Here is a 22,504-nt window from a genome sequence, read left to right as displayed (position 1 = left end):
TCTCCTACTTAATTTTGCTAAAAAAAAAAAAATCCCAAAAAGCGTATTTTGATTGGTTTGCGCAAAAGGTATTGCGTCTGCAAACTACGGGAAAGATTTATTTCATTTTTATTTATTTATATTTTTACTAGTAATGGTGGTTATCTGCGATTTTTAGCAGGACTGCGACATTGAGGTGGACAGATCGGACACCTAACTGACAGTTTTGACACTTTTGGGGGGACCAGTGACACTACTACAGTAATCAGTGCTGAAAATATGCACTGTTACAGTAATAATGTCACTGGCAGGGAAGGGGTTAACCTAGGGGGGATCAAAGGGTTAATTGTGAGCCTAGGGAAGTGTTTTCTAACTGTGGGGGGAGGGACTTGTAAAATGATGACAGAGACCTGTGTTCCTATATTGAAGGATCACAGGCACTCTGTGATAATTTCAGAGAGAACACAGGTGTGCACGCGCTCGCCCCAGGAGCGCTCCCACGGATCGCCGTACAGGTACGGCTATTCGCGCATCCTAGCCAGCCTGCCGAGTATATATGTGGTGGGTGGTCGGTAAGTGGTTAAACTAAAAAACTAACATTTATTATATTGCAGCTTGCCAATTCTTAGATGTGATGGCTGTATACGTTTTCTTTTTAGGCTTTCTTTTATCTATTTTTATCTGGGAATGCAGCCTGCAAGTCTGTTGTTTTTCAAAAGCTCAAGCTCTCCAGCAGAATGTATCAGTTAACATGGATGAGACAAACCACTTAACACTGGCAAGGGTGATTAAAATGATCAGTTTTTATTTATTCATGCAAAACCTTTATCCCAAAAAGAAATAAACAATTTGCTGTAACTGATTATAAAGTATGAGCTGGAGTTTGGCTTTAATTTGTTAGTGTATCTACAGTAAATCTGCTAATACATTTAACACAACTCCCCCTGCCCCCCCCCCCCACCCCACCCCCCAGACTGTCAGTGCTGCTGTCTGCTGTGCCTCCTGCGTTCATTTACCAGAGTTGTGTCTAGCTAATACAAGTATGTTACTGCCAGATCAACAGGTAAACAGAGGGACAAAGCCAAGGTAAAGAAAACCGCCACATCTAATGGTTAATACGCTGCAATATATCATTTTATTTACTTTTTTTTTTTTTATTACAGGTACTTACTGTATATAGTGTTGTAAATGTATGCAGTGCTTTACATATATTGTACATTTCCATCAGTCCCTACCCTCAAGGAGCTTACAAGCTAAGAACCCTAACTCACATTCATACATACACATACAAGGGCCAATTTAGACAGGAGCCAATTACTCTACCAGTATGACTTTGGAGTGTGAGAGGAAACTGAAGTACCCATTCACAAGCACAGGGAGAACATAAAAACTCCAGGCAAGTAGTGTCACGGTTGGGAAATGGACTAATGACCCAAGTGCTGCTAAGCGGAAGTGCTAACATTACAAGTGTCATTACATTTTTGGTTTGGGTTTAATACCATGGGCTGTTACTAATTATTTGAGCCAGGTGTTTTTTTTATGAAAGAGGTGGTTATTCCCACCAGATCCCAATTTAAATTGCCCACCTATGTTCTAGACATGTTTTAAACCAACTATCACAAAAGCTTGGACACAACAGTTTGTTTCTTTCACGGATGTTCATCGTCTAATACACTTTTTTTTCCATCAATGAAAAGCTTACTAGTATTCTCATAGATACACACAAAAATCTCCAAAAAACCTGGCCTTCTACATTCTACTAGTGGCCACCTATGTTCTACTAGTGGCAACATTTCATAAAATCTGGCCTTCTATGTTCTACTAGCAGCCACCTATGTTCTACTAGTGGCAAAACAAACTAGCACAAAAGCTTGGACAGAACAGTTTGTTTCTTTCACTGATGTTCATCATTAAATACAATTTTTTTATAATCAACTAAAAGCTTACTAGTTTTCTTCTACATACACACAAAAAAATTCCAAAAATCTGGGCATTGTAGATAAAATGTGCCCACCCCTTCATGTCCTCGAAAGTTATGCACTAGGTTTCTGGCTGGAGTGTCCCTGACGTCCTTCTTTTGCTCACCCCTTCATCTTAACATTCTGTTTGATTTCTCTCTCCCTTTCTTTTATCTGTCTTGGTCCACTGTTCTGGGAGGCCTTGACAACTATGTCTCTTGATTATCTTCTGTGCAAGACTTGACTCCCATATCTACTCTGAGAGTTGCTCCCAGTTTAAGGTCATTACATTTTTGACCCTCTTCTTTTCCTCTCCACTTCTTCTTTCCTACCTATCCCTGTAGCTCAGAATATGTGTATTGTTACTGTAAACCTAACTCATATTACGCCATACTTAATGATCTGTATCAGGGATCCTCAAACTACGGCCCTCGAGCTGTTGCGGAACTACACATCCCATGAGGCATTGTAAAACTCTGACATTCACAGAGATGACTGGGCATGATAGGGATTGTAGTTCCTGAACAACTGGAGGGCCATAGTTTGAGGACTACTGATCTGTATCATCCTAATCTTTACTATATTCTATGGCTTATAGGTGCACTCTGTACTTTTTTACAAAGTTGATTACATTTGAACAATTGTACAAGTTATACCATGTATCTTTCAAAATCTGCCCAGGTATGCCCACTTTATTGGAAAATGTCCAAGTCATCTGCAACCAGAAACCTAAGCATTTAAATAAAGAGTATTATTTAAAGCTTAACTCCAGCTAGCAATGAACAATTGAAATACATAAATGAAAGTGGATTTACTTTCCTAAAAAATGCAATTCTATTTAGCCAGTTGTGTGATGTAGCTAGCTGACAGTATAGGTTGGTGACCTCCATTTTATCCACTGCCGTTAAATAACACAGGTTGATCACAGACCTTAATCTGCTGAACCGCAATGAGAAAAGCATTGCTTGCGTCACTACCTACTCACTCTAATCCTCCCATCAGCAGTTTCTCAGTGTTATACTCCCAATAATATGCACTGCTGTGTAGTCTGAGTTACTCAAATTGCTGGCCTTGCCATTCCCAGTCCTAATATAAAGACACATTCAAGACTCATAGTAATTTATTTAAAATATATGTATTGAATTGTTAATGTCTGCATAACTGTAATACTATTTTTTTTTCAATAAGCTTGGAATTCAATCAATTCAATAAGCTTGGAAAATCTATAGATGGGCAGTGTCAGGAAGAGAGAAACATGGAAGGAAAAACTATGTTTCAAACAAAACCAAATTTCTGATATCTCTTACTTAATGGAAAAAAATACATATAATTTTATATCTCTTTACTCCTATAGTGGAAGTTATCCCTACTAATACCTACAGACTTTCTGATATCTCTTACTTACATGGCAACAATTAAGGCCCCTTGAGCCCATAGGGAAAGGGAGCCTTGGGCGAGGACAACCTAAAGTAACTCGAAAGTGATTGGCTACCTTGTACCTGAGGGGACTGGGCCTGAACTCTATTAAAGTCTATGCTGAAGTAAATCATTAGTGACCTGGGGAACTGTGACTTCAGAAGATTTGCCCACCCACCTGCCCTGTAAGAGGTTGATCGTCACAGCTTTATCTGTGGTTTTTGACCTTGCCTGGTTAAAATGTTGTCCTAGTGGGCTAAGCCCTATGGAAGTTGGGTCAGTCTAATGTTTGCCCACCCCTCATAGTAAACACGGGCCTTTTAGACAAGGTCAAGTAAATGTTCAAGCAAGTTCACAGTATAACTGTGACTGGCACTGGTTTAAGTGTTTATGGAAATTTCAAATGAAGCCGTGGTCTTGTCCTTTTCATCTTATCCTTTCTAACTGTTGCCTTTGGGCAAGGTTAATGTAGTTAACACTTCTGGTAAAAGTTATCACCTCTAATGCCTACATAAATTCTGATATATCTAACACTTCTGGTAAAAGTTATCACCTCTAATGCCTACATAAATTCTGATATATCTAACACTTCTGGTAAAAGTTATCACCTCTAATGACTATATAAATTCTGATATATCTAACACTTCTGGTAAAAGTTGTCACCTCTAATGCCTACGTAAATTCTGATATATCTAATACTTCTGGTAAAAGTTATCACCTCTAATGCTTACGTAAATTCTGATATACAGTGCCTTGCGAAAGTATTCGGCCCCCTTTGCGACCTTTTGCCACATTTCAAGCTTCAAACATAAAGATATAAAACTGTAATTTTTTGTGAAGAATCAACAAGTGGGACACAATCATGAAGTGGAACGAAATTAATTGGATATTTCAAACTTTTTTAACAAATAAAAAACTGAAAAATTATTCAGCCCCCTTAAGTTAATACTTTGTAGCGCCACCTTTTGCTGCGATTACAGCTGTAAGTCGCTTGGGGTATGTCTCTATCAGTTTTGCACATCGAGAGACTGAAATTGTTGCCCATTCCTCCTTGCAAAACAGCTCGAGCTCAGTGAGGTTGGATGAAGAGCGTTTGTGAACAGCAGTTTTCAGTTCTTTCCACAGATTCTCGATTGGATTCAGGTCTGGACTTTGACTTGGCCATTCTAACACCTGGATATGTTTGTTTGTGAACCATTCCATTGTAGATTTTGCTTTATGTTTTGGATCATTGTCTTGTTGGAAGACAAACCTCCGTCCCAGTCTCAGGTCTTTTGCAGACTCCATCAGGTTTTCTTCCAGAATGGTCCTGTATTTGGCTCAATCCATCTTCCCATCAATTTTAGCCATCTTCCCTGTCCCTGCTGAAGAAAAGCAGGCCCAAACCATGATGACACCACCATGTTTGACAGTGGGGATGGTGTGTTCAGGGTGATGAGCTGTGTTGCTTTTACGCCAAACATAACAATTTGCATTGTTGCCAAAAAGTTCGATTTTGGTTTCATCTGACCAGAGCCCCTTCTTCCACATGTTTGGTGTGTCTCCCAGGTGGCTTGTGGCAAACTTTAAACGACACTTTTTATGGATATCTTTAAGAAATGGCTTTCTTCTTGCCACTCTTCCATAAAGGCCAGATTTGTGCAGTATACGACTGATTGTTGTCCTATGAACAGAGTCTCCCACCTCAGCTGTAGATCTCTGCAGTTCATCCAGAGTGATCATGGGCCTCTTGGCTGCATCTCTGATCAGTCTTCTCCTTGTATGAGCTGAAAGTTTAGAGGGACTTCCAGGTCTTCGTAGATTTGCAGTGGTCTGATACTCCTTCCATTTCAATATTATCGCTTGCACAGTGCTCATTGGGATGTTTAAAGCTTGGGAAATCTTTTTGTATCCAAATCCGGCTTTAAACTTCTTCACAACAGTATCTCGGACCTGCCTGGTGTGTTATTTGTTCTTCATGATGCTCTCTGCGCTTTAAACGGACCTCTGAGACTATCACAGTGCAGGTGCATTTATATGGAGACTTGATTACACACAGGTGGATTCTATTTATCATCATTAGTCATTTAGGTCAACATTGGATCATTCAGAGATCCTCACTGAACTTCTGGAGAGAGTTTGCTGCACTGAAAGTAAAGGGGCTGAATAATTTTGCACGTCCAATTTTTCAGTTTTTTATCTGTTAACAAAGTTTAAAATATCCAATAAATGTAGTTCCACTTCATGATTGTGTCCCACTTGTTGTTGATTCTTCACAAAAAATTACAGTTTTATAACTTTATGTTTGAAGCCTGAAATGTGGCAAAAGGTTGCAAAGTTCAAGGGGGCCTAATACTTTGGCAAGGCACTGTATCTAACACTTCTGGTAAAAGTTATCACCTCTAATGCCTACGTAAATTCTGATATATCTAACACTTTTGGTAAAAGTTATCACCTTGCCTACATAAATTCTGATATATCTAACACTTCTGGTAAACGCTATCACCTCGAATGCCTACAAAATTGTTGATATCTTCTAAGGTATAAATCATTATCCCTGATACCTACATTCATTCTGATATCACTACATCTTATGGCAGAAGTTATCACTCGCAATAGCCATAATAATTCTGATATCTCTAGTTTTATGGTAGAAGTTATAACCTCTGATAGCTACATACATACAGAAATAGTTTACACTTGTGGTTGGGAGGAGATAAAAAACAGGTGGTTGGGAGGAGGTACAACCACCCTGCAACTGCGGACAATGCACATTGTTGCAGCACGGGGGTGAGGTCGTTTACAGTTTAAAGCAGGTGGTAAAAAGGCAAACGAGTACCGATAGAGACCAAGAATTATTTTTTATCATAGCAGGAGTATATTCTTGTGCGTGTATTTTCAATTACAGTGACTGATCCACCTGCTGTGAATATTTGATATGTATTACATTCACTGCTTTATAAATAATCCCCAAGTCTTAAAAGCATTCTGCTATCATTTGTATTAAGTAATATTGTGGCTTGCAATAAATAAATAAGCTCTGAGGGGGAAAAGTGATTGTGGGCAGTCGTGTGAGTCAGCTTTTTAAACACCGTTCATAAGGTCAGTGAGCTAAGTAATATATTGTGGGAGGATTAAGGAGTGACCTCACTGCCTTTATTCATATCCTGAGGCTTCTGGCTGCAAACACTGACTTCCAAGTCACTACGCTTTAATGTTATCCAGTTGAATTTAGAAGCTAAAAAAAACTTTAAATATGATCATGTACAATAATTTATTTATACGCAGCACCAAAATAATAGTTATCCCATTAAAGCAAAAAATATCAGAATTTATGTAGGCATGATAAGGTATAACTCCTATTTTAAGAGTAAGAGAAATCAGAATGTATGTAGATATGAAAAGTTATAATTCCTACTATAGAATTAAAGAGGTTGTAAACCCATGAAACTTTTTTTTTTTTTGCAACCTGAAAGGCAAACACATAATTAGCTAGTATACATCGCATACTAGCTCATTATGAAATACTTACCTTAGAATGAGCCCCCGCCGTGCCGCCCGCTTACCTGTATGACGGGCGACATGTCCAGTCGCCCATCTTCCAGGATCGCAGCATCCGGCCATCTGATTGGCCGGAGCCGCGGTGATGTCACTCCCGCGCACGCGCGCGGGAGCCGACGGTCACGGCACGGGGCTCTGAAGAAACGGCACCAGCGGCCGTTCCTTCAGAGCGCATGCGCCAGTGACGTCACTGGCTGCATTAAAGGTAAATATCTCCTAAACGGTGCATGTTTAGGAGATATTTACAGTACCTATAGGTAAGCCTTATCATAGGCTTACCTATAGGTACAAGTTGTAGAGGAGGGTTTACTTCCTCTTTAAGATATATATCAGAACGAATGTAGCTCAGTAAACACTTTTACCATAAGAATAAGAGATTATAAAATGTATATAGGTATCAGGGGTGATAACTAATACTATAACACCTCATTCACACTTGTGCGACTTGTCATGCAACTTTGGACAGCAAAGTCGCATAACAAGTCGTACCCCATGTTTTTCAAATATAACCATTTATGTGCGACTTCAAGTCGCAGTGATTTCAAAGTAGTTCATGCACTACTTTGGTCTGACTTTCATGCATGAAAGTTGTACCTCAATGTTTTACATGTAACAGTGGGGCAACAGTGGGTCCAAAATTGCAGAGGGACAGCTAGTAACATCTAAGCTAGTTTTTGGGTTGAACAAAAAAACCTGACAGCTCAGGTCGGAGTCACTGTACTAACAATCCGACTTTAGTACAGTGATCTCCCCTGCTGTTCTATTGTGTACTGACAGGGGGGGGCATCCCTCCATGCCAGAACACTTCAGTCAGTGCTCTCAGCCATAGGCCTGGTCGGCAGACCTTTTTTTTGGTCATGACCATTCGAAAGAATGTCAGCCATTTTCTATTGAACCGATGCTGCCTGACATTCGGCCCATGTGTACTAGGCCTAAGTGTAAAAGAACTCAGAATGTAGACATCAGAGGTGAAAACGTCCACCATAACAGTAAGAGATATAATATATGTAGATATTAGAGGTGATAACTTCTACTATAAGAGTAAGAAATCAAAATGTATGTAGGTATCAGAGGTTAATACATCTACCATAGGAGTAAGAGATATAATGTATATTAGTGTAGAGAAATCACCTACATATGAACCGGACTGACTTGCAATGGAGCCGGTTTACACATGTCTGGGAAGACTGCAGTTCATTTTTAAAAAGAGTCCTGTGCGATTTTAGGTCCGGTTCAGGTGCAATTTTATCTAGAAATTAGCATCTGAACTGCACCTGAAACGGTGAACAAAACTGCACCAGGCTTCTTTTAAAAACAGACTTCAAACCGCAGTTGGAAATGGGTACACCTAACCTAAATGTCTTGTATGAATATAACATAACCTATATTATATGATTCTGCAAACATGGGTCTAAAATGTATCTAAACCCTGCTTTTTTTTAATAGAAAAGGGAAGAATTAGGACCCCTGATAGATTTTTATTAGTATCCAAGTCGTCATCAGAACAAGAATAGGAGGTAAGATCACATTGGGACAAAATGTTTCAGTGACAACGTTCTAATGTTCTGTTTTGCCTAGAGGACAAGACGTGAAGGGAAATTTCCCAAATGAGACAGAGAAGTCAAAAAATTTGACAGGGAATTAACTACTCCTTGCTCTATCCAAAAAAAATTAACATTTTAGCTTCAGATATACTTTGAAGTATATAGAATCCCAAAAACAAAACAAAAATGTATTATTGCAGCTTACCAATCTTTAGACACAGTAGCTACATTCTTTTGTTTTTTTATTTTTTTCCTTTACTTTCACTTGGTGATCTGGCAAGTTATACACTTTCTGTCGTAGAGTTGTTACACTCACTCCTCCACTGTATTATCGTAGCCACATTCGAACAGCAGCACATAAATGGTAGTGTTACTGTTGGATGGACTAGTAGATTTAACTTTACATAAATGACTGACAACATAAAGTGTTACTAAACCCAGGAGCCTGCATCCACTATATCTGTCCTCCCACAGTACACAGAACATGGAAATACAATTACTTTAGTAATTATAAACTACTAAATACCTTTTCTCATCAGCAGTATATAGCAGTCTTGTGACTTCTATCACTGTCCAGCCCAGCAATGGTTAAAGCTTGTAGGAGCAATTTTCATTCTACTCTGACTGTCCTAAAAGGCTGCAGGACCCCTGACCCTCTGTCTGAACAGTGCTGATTATACCTGTGTCACTCACATGCACCCTCCCAAGAAAAAAAAAACTCTCTAGCAATACACACCACACTGAGCATGTGCAGAGTAACTCCAAAGGCTCTGTCTTATCAGGAGATAGATTGGGGACAGTACACATTAAAGCCTAACTGCCACTAACACTTTTTACAGTTACAGAAAAATCTTTCATTTTGGGATAAAGATTTAATGAAATGAATGAAAGCTGACCATTGTAAGCCCCACTGTTAGTGTTAAAGGTTTTTTTTCTGAATGCTGTAACTGCCATGTTTGCTGGTCAGCAGGCAAGATGAACAGGTCTAAAAACGTTACAAGGGAGACTAAAAAAAACAAAGACTGCTGAGCTGATGCTATTGTCAAATTGCAATATATACACTGTGTATATATATATACATATACATACAGTATATCATTTTTTGATGTTGTATGTAGTTCCACTTTAAAGAAGAATTCCAGATATGGATCTTTTTACATAGTTATATTGGTCCAGCTTGGGCCAGTGTAACTTTGCATATACCACACCTGTGGGATCCCTCTAGAAGCTGGAAATCATTGAAGTAGAAACCACTACTACAGTGACCTCCACTATCTCCTGTCTCCCATGCTGAGCAGCTGCCCTGCATTTTAAATGGATTTTTTTTTTTTTTTTAATTAATGCAAAACATTCTCTGATTGGATGAGGTGGAAAGGTGGGGCAGTGATGTCACACTCTTCACCTCATCCAATCAGAAAATGCTTTGCATTCATTTAAAAATGCAAAGCATTCCCTGAACGGTGTCCATGACCTGTGTTCACAGTGCAGCAAAGTAGTCACTTGGCATGAGACCCAGAAGCTAGTGGAGATCACTGAAGTAGGTGTGCCTACTAATTTGTCGGGCATTTATATAATCACTTTATATAAGCGATTGAGAAAATAATTAGTGAATTAAGTGTCAGCTTCTAGAGGAATCTCACAGGTATAATATATTCAATAGATTGAGACTATATGAGGCTACCTATTACCAACATCCTTCTATATACATATTCTACCAGTTGTTGCCTCCAATGGGACTTTATATGTAAAGAAAGAAAAATATCCTGTATAAAACGCAATGTATTCGCCCTGTGAAGAAATTCTTGTATGGGGTACACTGTAATATTCATGTAATTATTGCCCACTAGCTGTGTATGGGTATTGCAACTATATGAAAGATGTATTACCCTGCCAAGATTGTGGTTTTGACGTAAATGTATTTTAAATTGTATACAATAAAATACATTGTGCTTTATATATTTTGCCTATTTGCCCAAAAAAAATCCCATGTGTGACAACAATTGGTAGAACAGGTATGCAATATGCAAAGTTACATTGGTCCAAGCTGGACCAATGTATTTATGTAAAAATATCCATACCTGAAATTCTTCTTTAAACACTTCCCGCCCGCCGTATAGTAAAATGACGGCAGCAGGGTGGCACTTTCGTTCTGGGACGATGTCTTATGACGGCTTCCCAGAACTGCCGCTCTCACGTGCCGCAGGGGTCCAATCACAGCCAATCATATGTTAATGCAGAATGGCTATTTATTGGCTCTCCTCGGCAGGGGGAGCCAATCAGCTGCATCTCCTTGCAGGGGAGACCTGTACAAGTAATCAGTGCCCTGATTACAGTACAGCCCCAGCAGTGCCCATCAATGACACCAATCAGTGCCCATTAGTGATGCCAGTCAGTGCTGCCTTTCGGTGCCCATCAGTGCCTGCTCATCAGTGCTGCCCATCAGTGCCACCTATTAGTGCCCATCAGTGCCACCTATCAGTGCTCATCAGTGCTATATATCAGTGCCACCTATCAGTGCCCTTCAGTGCAGCATGTTAGTGCCTCCTCATTAGTGCCACCTAATTGGTGCCCTTCAGTGCCGCCTCGTCAGTGCCCATAAATGCCGCCTCCTCAGCGCCCATCAGTGCAGCCTAAAAGTACACATCAGTACCGCCTCATCAGCACACATCATTGAAAGAGCAAAATTAAATAGAAAATGTACTGACACATACAAAGAAAAACTTTTGTTCTTTTAGCAAAAAAATAATCAAGCAGTGAATAAATACCACCAACAGAAAACCCTATTTGTGTTGCATGACCGTGCAATTGTCATTCAAAGTGTGACAGCACTGAAGTAGTTAAGCATATTTGGTCTTCAGGCCATGATGCCACATATTGCATTTATTGCTTTATCAATTTTTTAAGACGCATGTTATTTCCACAACATAGTGAACTAAAAAAAAAAATCATAAAAGCAACTTAACATACCTTTGCTTCCACAGTATAGGCTGTCCAAAGTGGCATCAAGATATCATGGCTGTATCCACTCACATATCCATGCTGGTGAAGAAGGCAGTATGTACTGTTTTCATACACATTCTTGGGTCTGCCATATGGCAGGTTTTTTTCATTCGACTGAGTTTCTAAGAATCAATTTTTAGGTATGGTTATAACCAGTACAGAGAGGCATCTATTCCTATGTTCTTTGTAGGACACAAGTATTACTTACTGCTGCTCTCATCCAGATTTAACCTTACATTTAGGGCTGATTCATCACCCTGAAAGTAAATGAATGGGAAATTTTAATAAAGAATTGGTAATATGGAACGTTTTGAGCCAAAACGATTTTTTTTCTCAGGTGGGTAGGATAAAAATTGATGAGGGGAACTCTTTCCAAAGTAAGAGTAAATACCCTCTCAGACAGTTGTCACTAGAACATAAACTATATTGCCAAAAGTCCGTAGGGTTCAATATTGAGCTAGCCTACACTTTGTAGCTATAACAGCTTCAACTCTTTTGGGAAGGCTGTCCACAAGGTTTAGGAGTGTGTCTATGGGAATGTTTGACCATTCTTCCAGAAATGCATTTGTTAGATCAGGCACTAATGTTGGACAAGTAGACCTGCCTCGCAGTCTCCACTCTGATTTATCCCAAAGGTGTTCTATCAGGTTGCAGTTAGCAGGCCAGTCAAGTTCCTCAACCCCAAATTCGCTCATCCATGTTTTTATGGACCTTGCTTTGTGCACTGGTCCAAATCATTTGGTGGAGGAGGGATTATAGTGTGGGTTTGTTTTTCAGGAGTTGTGCTTGGCCCCTTAGTTCCAGTGAAGAGAACTCCTAAAGCCTTAGCATACCAAGACATTTTGTACAATTTCATACTTCCAACTTTGAGGGAACAGTTTGGGGATGGCCCCTTCCTGTTCCAACATGACTGTGCACCAGTGCACAAAGCAAGGTCCATAAAGATGTCGATGAGCAAGTTGGGGGTGGAGGAACTTGACTGACATTAACTCGATAGAACACCTTTGGGATGAATTTGAGCAGACAATGTGTGCCAGGCCTTCTTGTCAAACATCAGTGCCTGACCTCACAAATGTGCTTCTGGAAGAATGGTCAAACATTCCAATTGACACATTCCTAAACCTTGTGGACAGCCTTCCTAGAAAAGCTGAAGCTGTTATAGCTGCAAAGGGTGGGCCAACTCTATTAAACCCTATGAACTAAGACCAGGATGCTATTAAAGCTCATGTGCATGTAAAAGCAGGTGCGCAATACTTTTGGTAAAATAGGGTATGTCCCCATTGCGAGGTATCCTTTATTCCCATCAACCGTGGTCTTCAGAATAAATGAAAAAAGTGATGTCCCCAGTGGGGACATGTCCAGCTATAAAAGCTTAATAGATGTTTTTAGCCCATCCCAACTGTATCCAAAACTAAAAAAAGTTGTCTTAGCTTTAGGCATACTTTAAGCAGTACATTTGATACGAAATGTCTGTATGTCAGAGGCAAGAACATTTGAATTGCAACTGAATTGAATCGGGGAACCTGAGAAAGTGGAGAGAAGAGTAATCCTACTGATAAGAGGCATGAAGGAGCTCAGATATGAGGAAAAATTAGAGGAACTGAATGTATTCTCTCTCTCGAGAAGAGATTAAGGGGGATATGATCAACATGTATAAATACATAAAGGGTCCATTTAGTGAACTTGGTGTTGCATTATTCACTTTAAGGTCATCACAGAGGACAAGGTGGCACTCTTAACGTCTAGAGCAGGGATCCTCAAACTACGGCCCTCCAGCTGTTGCGCAACTACACATTCCATGAGGCATTGTAAAACTCTGACAATCACAGACATGACTAGGCATGAGGGGAATTGTAGTTCCTAAACAGCTGGAGGGCCATAGTTTGAAGACCCTTGGTCTAGAGGAAAAGAGATTTCATCTCCAAATAAGGAAAGGTTTCTTCACAGTAAGAGCTGTGAAAATGTGGAATAGACTCCCTCCAGAGGTGGTTCTGGCGAGCTCAGTAGATTGCTTTAAAAAAGGACTGAATTCTTTCTTAAGTGTACATAATACTAACATTTATAGGTAAGGTTGATCCAGGTAATATCTGATTGCCTCTCGGAGGATCAGGAAGGAATTTTTTCCCCTGCAAATTGGATCATGCTTTGTTGGGGTTTTTTGCCTTCCTCTGGATAACTGTGGGTAAAGGATTGTGTATATGGGATTGTATGATATTTTTTTTTCTTTTCTTCTTTTATTGGTTGAACTAGATGGACTTGTGTCTTTTTTCAACCTGACTAACTATGTATCTATGTAACTATGTAATTTGCATGGGATCCAGAAGCTAGTGGAGATCTACTCCAGTGATTTCCAGCTTCCAGGGGGATTGACCAGGTATGGTTTTAGCTGTATTAATGTTATGTAAAAGTATTCATACCTGGAATTCATCTGTAGGGGCTAAATATATTTGTGGCAGACAAGTATTTTTCTTACCTTGAGAGTCTTTAAAGGGATAAAACACAGGGAAATGTGCATGTATTGGATACATGTACTGCATGTTCTCTCTTATTTTGCTTTGACATATGCTTTAAGGTCTATTAACATTTGTCTGGTTTGTTATGTGGTTTGTGCTGCTTGTTAAGATTTGCTGCATTAAAGCAAAACTATAGTCATCTCAGCTCCAGCGATGCCGCGTCCGTGAGCTCCCCACCATCCACTGACATCTTCAGGCAGCTGGCTTCCAGATCTTGATCGTCTGCCCCTTTCATTGGCAGGGTAGGGCCTTGCTGATTTTCTTCAGTGTGCTGCGTATGCAAAGCTCTCTGTACAGAAGCAGACAGGCAGGTAAGTAGCTTTAATGCAGAAGAGACAAAGCATGTCTCTTCTGCATTCAAATCCTACCTATCGCCCATTTATGTTTGTTAGCATAAAGTTCTACTAATAGTCAGCCTATTCAATACGAATGGGCTGCCAACACATGACAAGGTCTGAAAATTGGGTTAGCGTTACGGGTAAGTGTCAGTCTGGCCTTCATGTCAGATATGATACTAAACAATAAAAATATGTCAGAAACAAGGCTGAAGGGGCATCCCGCCAATTGCACCAAATCATGTCACAAACAAGGAAATTAAAAAAATGTTATATAAGAACAAGTTCAGGTAAACATTTTAGCATCAATTCAAAAAGCCAAACACATGCAGAATTTTCATTCATGTGGGATTCTAACAAGTTAAAAAACTTATTTTATTTATTTTTTTCAATAATGTCACAGACCTTCTGATGTTTTTTTTATATTTTCATTTTAGCATGATTTTGTATCTAAAATTTAATTCACAATTATCACATGGTCTCTTGCTTCTAAAACCATCTGGCAGCTGATAACTTCATTTCTTTGAAGTCTCTAGGAGACCAAGAGACACTTTAGGTGGTGATAAAATAACGGCCAGTGAAGAAAAAATACCAATGTATGATAAATTAAGGCTTTCAAAAAAGAGGTTTCATTTCATGCATTAAAATAGGTATTCAACAGCAATGATATATTTTTGTGAACTACAAATTTTGATCCAAAAACAATCACAAGATATTACAAATACACAATTCTTTGGTTGAACTAGATGGACTTGTGTGTTTTTTTCAGCCAGACTAACTATGTAACCGTGTAACTATGTAACAATGTAAAATAACACATGCAGCTTTGTGAATTAATGCTATTGCATTTTAAGGCTATGATAGGAAAATATCATATTTGGATTTACGTTTTTATTTACTTATACCCACCAGATAATTGCATGAACAGCTTAAATTGGAAGATGGTGTACCTAGGGTACACGTTGAAGGGCTTGATTTCTCTAGCACATGAGTTGGATTATAAAATGGTTCTGTTAGTAAATGGTTTAAGCTGCCATGAGTCCCATTGTTAGGAGCTGGGTGGATTTTTAATAGATCTGTTAAAAGGTAAGTTACTGTTATTAATATATTAAAAATGTGGTAAAACAGTCAAACCGTATAACCGAACCCAGCGCACATGTGTCTCAAAACAATAAAGTTCAAATATAAATGTACATACAGCCACTACTATAAAAGTAAAAAAACATAAATGATTAGTCCAGCCATAGTAGCACTTACCACCTGTGCATCAAATAGGACTGTGTGGATATCATATTTGATGCACAGGTGATACGCCCTGCTAATGCTGGACTAATCATTGATGTTTTGTCAGCATTTAACATTGAATACTGTCATTAATAGTTATTCAAACACAAAAGGTGCTCAAACTTCTTATTTTCCTTATTTTCCTAGGTGGTCTTCTTCCATAAGTACAAGGGAAGAAAATGTTTTTGCATTTATCATGTGACCAATACTATTAAATTCCAGTTTTCCCAGTGGTCAGGAAGTTCTTTTTCACCACCAAACATCTGATTTGGCTATGAATGTGCATGAGGTTTGTTGGTATAACAACTAATGCCCTCTGCAGAGTTTGTCTTTACACAAGATACTATTGTACATTACGTTTTCCCTTAATCAAATTATCTTTGTCTATATCAGTGCAGTCAACATTCTGAGGAATTAGGAATCCTCACATTGCAAACCGTTGGAATTGTGGCCTCATTATAATAGATATAAGTGATAACAAACAGAGCGATGGGTGACGTCAATCTTTTCAAGGTCAGATTTGTTGAGGCATGAAAGGGAAAGAGCAGTAAAATGTAAATGCAACCATATGTTTGTTAATAAAGTGTAACAATAAAACATTCTCCTAATCCTGGCATAATTAGGCAAAGGAAATATTTCAGGATGTTTTTTTTGTTTTTTTGTATTTTGCACTGATTTGGTCTTTTTCCATATATACTATTTTACCAACAGTATTAGGACGCCTGCCTTTACACGCACATGAACTTTAATGCCATCCCAATCTTAGTCAGTAGGGTTCATTGAGTTTTTCCAACCTTTGCAGCTATAACAGCTTCCTCTCTTCTGGGAAGGCTGTCCACAAGGTTTGGGACTGTGTCTAGGAGAATGTTTGACCATTCTTCCAGAAGTGCATTTGTGAGGCTGGGACAAGAAGGCCTGTCTCGCAGTCTTTGCTCTAATTCATCCCAAAGGTGTTCTATCGGGTCTAAGTCAGAACTCTGTGCAGGCCAGTCAAGTTCCTCCACCCTCATCCATGTCTTTATGGACCTTGCTTTTATGCACTGATCCAAATTGTTTGGTGCAGGGGGGTAATGGTGCGGGGTTGTTTTTCATGGGTTGTGCTTGGCCCCTTAGTTCCAGTGAAGGGAACTCTTTAGACGTCAGCATACCAAGACATTTTGGACAAAATCATGCTCCCAACTTTGTGGGAGCAGTTTGGGAGTGGCCCCTTTCTGTTCCAACATGACTATGCACCAGTGCACAATAAAGGCCTATAAAGACATGGATGAGTGAGTTTGGGGTGGAGGAACTTGACTGACCTACACAAAGACCTGACTTCAACCCGATAGAACACCTTTAGGATAAATATATACCTTTAGGATAGAGCAGAGACTGCGAGTCAGGCCTTCTCGCCCACATCAGTGTTTGACCTCACAAATGTGCTTCTGGAAGAATAGTCAAACATTCCCAAAGACACACTCCTAAACCTTGTGGACAGCCTTCCCATAATATTTGAAGCCGTTATTGCTGCAAAGGGAGGACCAACTCAATATTGAATCCTAGGGACTAAGAATGGGATGCCATTAAATACCAATACTTTTGGTAATATAGTGTATGTACAGCTTAATCAGTTACAGAAAGAATAGACACACATACAACTCCAGAACTACTATAATAAGAATTTGAAGATTACCATAGCAAGGCCAAACAACTACAGGGATCCCATTAAACAACACCTTTTTGCTAACCTATATACAGTATTACTATATACTGTATATTGCACTATTTCTTTTCAGTCAAGGACAGACTAATTCTGGTCATGATAATTTTCACACAACTTTAAACACTATTATTTGCAAAAACAATGGAACAGATCAAGGTCATCTACCACCAATAGTTTCAAGCATTGAACAATGCTAATAAAAATTGATTATCAACTTTCAATGCAAACTAATAAGAACTAGTGTACTTTCTTGAACCGTGTTTTAACTCTTATTGTTATTATTTTTGGATTCATACAATATTCTTGATGTTAGCATATGATTGTAACCTCATATTACTTGTTAACACAGACGTTACTCTGAATTTGCTGTATGTAATATTCTTTATATTTTGATTCTCAATAAAGATATTTTGGAAAAAAAAAAAAAAAAATGGTTGGTGGTCAATTAAAGTGATGTTTGGTTATTTCTGGGTTTAAAAGATGCTTGAAAGTGCTTAAAACAAAAACCTGCTGCATGTATGGCCAGGATCTTTGTAAACATTTGCACATCTGATAGCTATGTGTATTACATTAATACCCTTAGAGGTCAATAATTCATAAAGAAAGGTAGGGCTAACAGGCGATAATTATAAGTGTAGACCCCTAAGTTACTCTTTTATTATTGTTGCAACTTGCAAGTAAAAGTCTTATCTTGCCTTATCTGTTGTACCCATGAGTCACCAGAACATTTTGCATACATACTCCAATGCTATTCAGTCAGGAAATCTCCATGATATGAATGAGATATGCATACATTTTTCCTGTGAATCCTCAATTAGAATCTAGGCGGCACAGTGGCTATTAAAGATTGTATTTTATTTTCAGGGGCGTGTATTAACTGTTCATACTCTTTCAAACCAAAATGCTAACCACACCAAATAAGTCTATATTTTACAAAATATCCACTTGCAGTAACTAGTGCCTACCATTTAGCATAAGTCGCCTTTCACACCAGCGGACTGATCAGATCCGTCTGTCTGTTTTTCAGGCGGACCCGATTGGACCACCTATAGTTGTCTATGGGGCGACAGATGTCAGCTTTTGCCTGCCGGCATCCGGTCCGCTAAAAAACAGACAGATAGTGATACGTTCACTATCCATCCGGTGGATTGGATCAGATGACAATCAGATGGAAACGGACATGCAGTCCGTTTCCATCTGACCGCCTCATAGAGAGCAGCAGGCTGTGTCTGCTCTGGATAGTGGAGAGAACACGGACCTGTCATCTGCCTGCTCAACGGGGATCAGCGGAGAGATCCCCCGCTGAGCAGGCGGATCCGCTTGGATGGATTCCGCCCCCTGTGTAAGGGGCTTTACAGACACATCACAGAAAATGCAGATAGCAGAATGAACCTGACAAATCCCTTTAAGATTGTGATATGTAATAAGGCAAATAGCAAAAAATTGGTGCATAATACATATATAATATTGTAGTAGAGTACTGTGCATGATGGATATTTTGCAAAGTTGATTTATAAATTCACATTAATGTAGATGAAGAAGTGAAATAGTTCAGAGGTTAAATAAAATGCTTATAACTCACCACACATCAAATTATAAATTTCTATATTATCAAAAGGTTCCACTTCCACTTCATTTTTAAATCCTGGGCCGTGTCCTATAAAGATTGCCTAAAATACAAAAAAGGGTCAAATTGAGGCTTAATTTTCTGTAAGCATGTAAACAAGATTCTTAAAATGTTAAGGACCCATTTATAACCACAACACTGCAGTAACAGGCTCATTACTGCAAAGTGTGACAATGTAATTTACATGTGTTAAGCTACAATGCTATTTACGAATAGCACCCAACGCACCTGCATTGCAGCGCACTGCAGTGTGGATATTAATAATATTAATAATAATAATACATTTTATTTATAGGCACCTTTCAGAACACCAAAGGTCATCTTACAAGGATAGTAACAGAGCAACAAATAAAAAATAAATAAAAAAAATATACATTACAGACAGTAAACAATACATTACAATAACAAATCAATTAAATCAAACAGAGTATGCTTAATTAAAGAGATGTGTTTTGAGACGTGATTTGAAGATGGGTAGGAAGTCGGTGTTGTGGATGTCAGGAGGAAGTTCCAAAGTCAAAGGGCAGAGTGGCTAAAGGTTTGCATTCCCATAGTGGGCAGGCGGATGGAACATTATGATGGATGGAAGAAGAAGACCTTACAGTACAGGAGGGTCTGTTGATATGCAGGAGATCATAAAAGGTACAGAGAAGCGAGGTTGTGAATGACCTTAAAGGTAAGTAATTGAATCTTGAAACCAATACAATATTTGACCGGAAGTCAGTGGAGGTGCTGAAGGACAGAAGTGATGTGAATAAAGGTGGTGGTTCTGGTGATGATGCAGGCAGTGGAGCTCTCAACCAGTTGTAGTTTATAGGGAGACTTGAGAGGGAGACCAAAAAGAAGGGAGTTGCAATAATCTATGCGAGAAATTACCAGATTGTGAACAAGAATGGAAGTGCTATTGGGTGTGAGGAATAGACAGAGGCGATTATTCCTGCTTAGATGGAAATATGCTAACCCTGTAACATTACTGACTGGGGGCTTGGAAAGATAATGTACTGTTGAGGATGGGTTAATGCACTACCGTGTATTTTTGATGTGCTGCATTAACAAAAAATGTCCATAAATTCCATGTGTGAAAGGAAAAAACAGGAACTCTAAGCCACACTAGCTGCAGCTCCCCATAGAGTGAACAAACCCTGTAGGAGATAAAAACAAACACAGGGGGCACCAGATTAAAGCAGAGTTCCGGCCTCAAAAAATTTTTTTTAGATAAAAATACCCACGGGACAGTCAGGGCTAGTGCATTTAAGCAACGATAGCCTCTGAACTGTCCCCTGTTTCACTTACCTTTTAGAAGAAATACTTACCTTGAAAATGTCTTGTCCAGCGCTGCCATCTCAGGTGTAGGCAGCTGAAGCCGGAGCTTCCTCTTCAGTGTCCTCTTTGGTGATGTCGGAGTCCCAGAATTCCCTGCACCGGCCCTGCTTTTCACTTCCGGTGCAGGCGCGTCATCCCTGCACAGCTTCTGGGCATACCCAGAACCTGATCAGCAGGGAATAACGCGCCTGCACCAGAAGTGACGAGCAGGGCCGGTGCAGGCGCATTGACTCCTGGGAGCGATGACGCTCATCTCCCAGGACTCAATGCAAGCAGGAAGTAACAGCATGGGCCGCGGCCGCATAGAGAGGAAGTGGAAGGAAAGTAAGTATATTTTCTTCAAAAACAAGGTAAGTGAATCAAAAAAAAAATTGTCATTATCCAATTCTTTTTCAGGTAATGTACAGCAAACGGATGGAGCAAAGTTCATTTTGAGGCTGGAACTCTGCTTTAAAGCTGGGTACACCCTATTCGTTTTTGTTCATTCATCTCCGCGATTGGACAAAAAAAAAACTGTCAGCTCCGATCGGAGCCGCTGTACTAACCATTCAAGGTTAGTTCAGCGATCTCCCCTGCTGATGTGTTCTAAAAAAGGGGACAGCGCCCCGCCAAAACCCTGCAATCAGTGCTCTCTGCCATTGGCTGAGAGCACTGGCTGAGAGCACTGATTGGGAGTTGGTCGGATGCTTCCGAAATGTACACTCTCTCCAGTTTAAAGCTGTGTTTAGAGTGCAGAGTTTCAGGTTTTAAAATTTCTAAGTAAGCACACAGCCAGATGAGATCAATGTGCTCCGAAGACAGGTACACTTAACACTCCACAGTTTGTCAGGAAGATCCCACTAGCAAAGTGAAATGAAAAAGATGTAGGGTCACGGATATGGGGGGGGGGGGGGGTAAGAGGGTAAACAGAGTCTGCAAGTCAATTGGACAGAGCAGTCTGGATTCAAATTCCAATGACTACAAAATTCCAGATTTAATTACTTTTTAGTGCCCACAGGGTTTGGATTTAGGAAGCACTTTATTCAGACCTATTTTCCTATTTGTTCAGCATGTGTAATTCACCATGGGTAGCTAGTTTGCAGTCTCATCAAAGGTTCACTTTAAGGTTTTTGGACACAAAGCCTAATTTCAAAATTTATAATATTATATAACTTTAATAAGATATGTGCCTACCTCCATGCTTTTGAACTCATTGTCATATCCATGGTTTCCTCCTCCACAGAAAGTATAGGATTTGTCCCTGTTTGACAAAAAAAAAGAGGCAAGTGATCATAAATTCACTATAAATGTTTATAAGTATAGACCCATTTTTCATGCCTTCATTTGCATATACTATACCTCACAACAAGCCATTGTCTGTCCACATAGAGATTAACCTTGTCAATGCGTAAATTGTTGGCATAGTGGAATCGTTTAGGTAGGTCTTGCTTCAAGTAAGGCTTAAAATGCTGGTCCGGTTTGCGGCACTGTCAAAATACAGCAAATCATAAATAATTTTGCCAAAGTAGTGTGGTTAGCTCTCTGTTATGAAGCACTGCCTGTTTTTTCAGACTTGACAATCCAGGAGTAGAAGATCCTGATAACCACCCCCCGATTGTTTATCTGTGCACTATTACATGACATGCTGCTAAAAGTATTTTCTTTTTTAAATTACATTAGCTGCGTGGATACATTTATATCAATATTCATATCAAAAGGATTCAAAGAAGGGGTGGCTAGTGTAAATTTAAAATAACCTACATCCCGATAGATAACAAAGTATACATGGCTCCAGGATCTTTAAAGGCGATTTCATTTTTTTATCATACTCATTTAAATCAATAAAACAGCAAGCTAAATCTGAATATATAAACCCAATACTACAATGACCAGACACCTGACATGAGACCTGCCCCATCCATAAAGAGGGAACAATATAATGATAAGCCCCCCTTCCCTCACATATTACATAGAGGATTGAAGCAATTACACCCAATGTGTTTTAAGATGAAATCTCTTTCTTCTTCTTCAGGGGTGTATTAAGAGTCTCGGGTAACAGGTGTATGGAAATAAATTAATTAAGCAGGACATCATAGTAAGAGCATCCAATCCCACCACAGCTAAAGAACCATGCAAACATTGCACCAAGCCAGGGAGAATCCTCAGAGACACGTGGTGATAATAATGGCAACCACCAGCAGTCATACAGGTTCCTCAGTTCCCCAGTTGTGGTGGGATTTTTAAAACAGTTGGATGCTCTTACTTTGATGTTTTGCTTAAAATTTTCATTCACCTGTTACCTGA

At 39.3% G+C, this 22,504-nt stretch overlaps 1 protein-coding gene across 3 annotated transcripts in view; it reads right to left on the bottom strand.

Annotated features, from left to right (window-relative positions):
• Positions 1 to 22,504, bottom strand: part of ENPP3 (ectonucleotide pyrophosphatase/phosphodiesterase 3) — a 153,399-nt gene that overhangs the window by 47,647 nt on the left and 83,248 nt on the right. For all 3 annotated transcript variants that reach the window (XM_082250117.1, XM_082250116.1, XM_082250118.1), the window contains exons 15-20: positions 21,560 to 21,687; positions 21,395 to 21,461; positions 18,854 to 18,941; positions 15,195 to 15,361; positions 11,646 to 11,694; positions 11,405 to 11,559 (exon numbers count right to left, since the gene is read on the bottom strand). In XM_082250117.1, coding sequence (XP_082106243.1) covers positions 11,405 to 11,559; positions 11,646 to 11,694; positions 15,195 to 15,361; positions 18,854 to 18,941; positions 21,395 to 21,461; positions 21,560 to 21,687 — 654 coding nt within the window. The remainder of the gene's footprint in view (positions 1 to 11,404; positions 11,560 to 11,645; positions 11,695 to 15,194; positions 15,362 to 18,853; positions 18,942 to 21,394; positions 21,462 to 21,559; positions 21,688 to 22,504) is intronic.

This window comes from Pelophylax lessonae (assembly GCF_965119305.1).
Source record: "Pelophylax lessonae genome assembly, chromosome: 3".
Taxonomy (NCBI): domain Eukaryota; kingdom Metazoa; phylum Chordata; class Amphibia; order Anura; family Ranidae; genus Pelophylax; species Pelophylax lessonae.
This window is presented reverse-complemented; position numbering and strand designations above follow the sequence as displayed.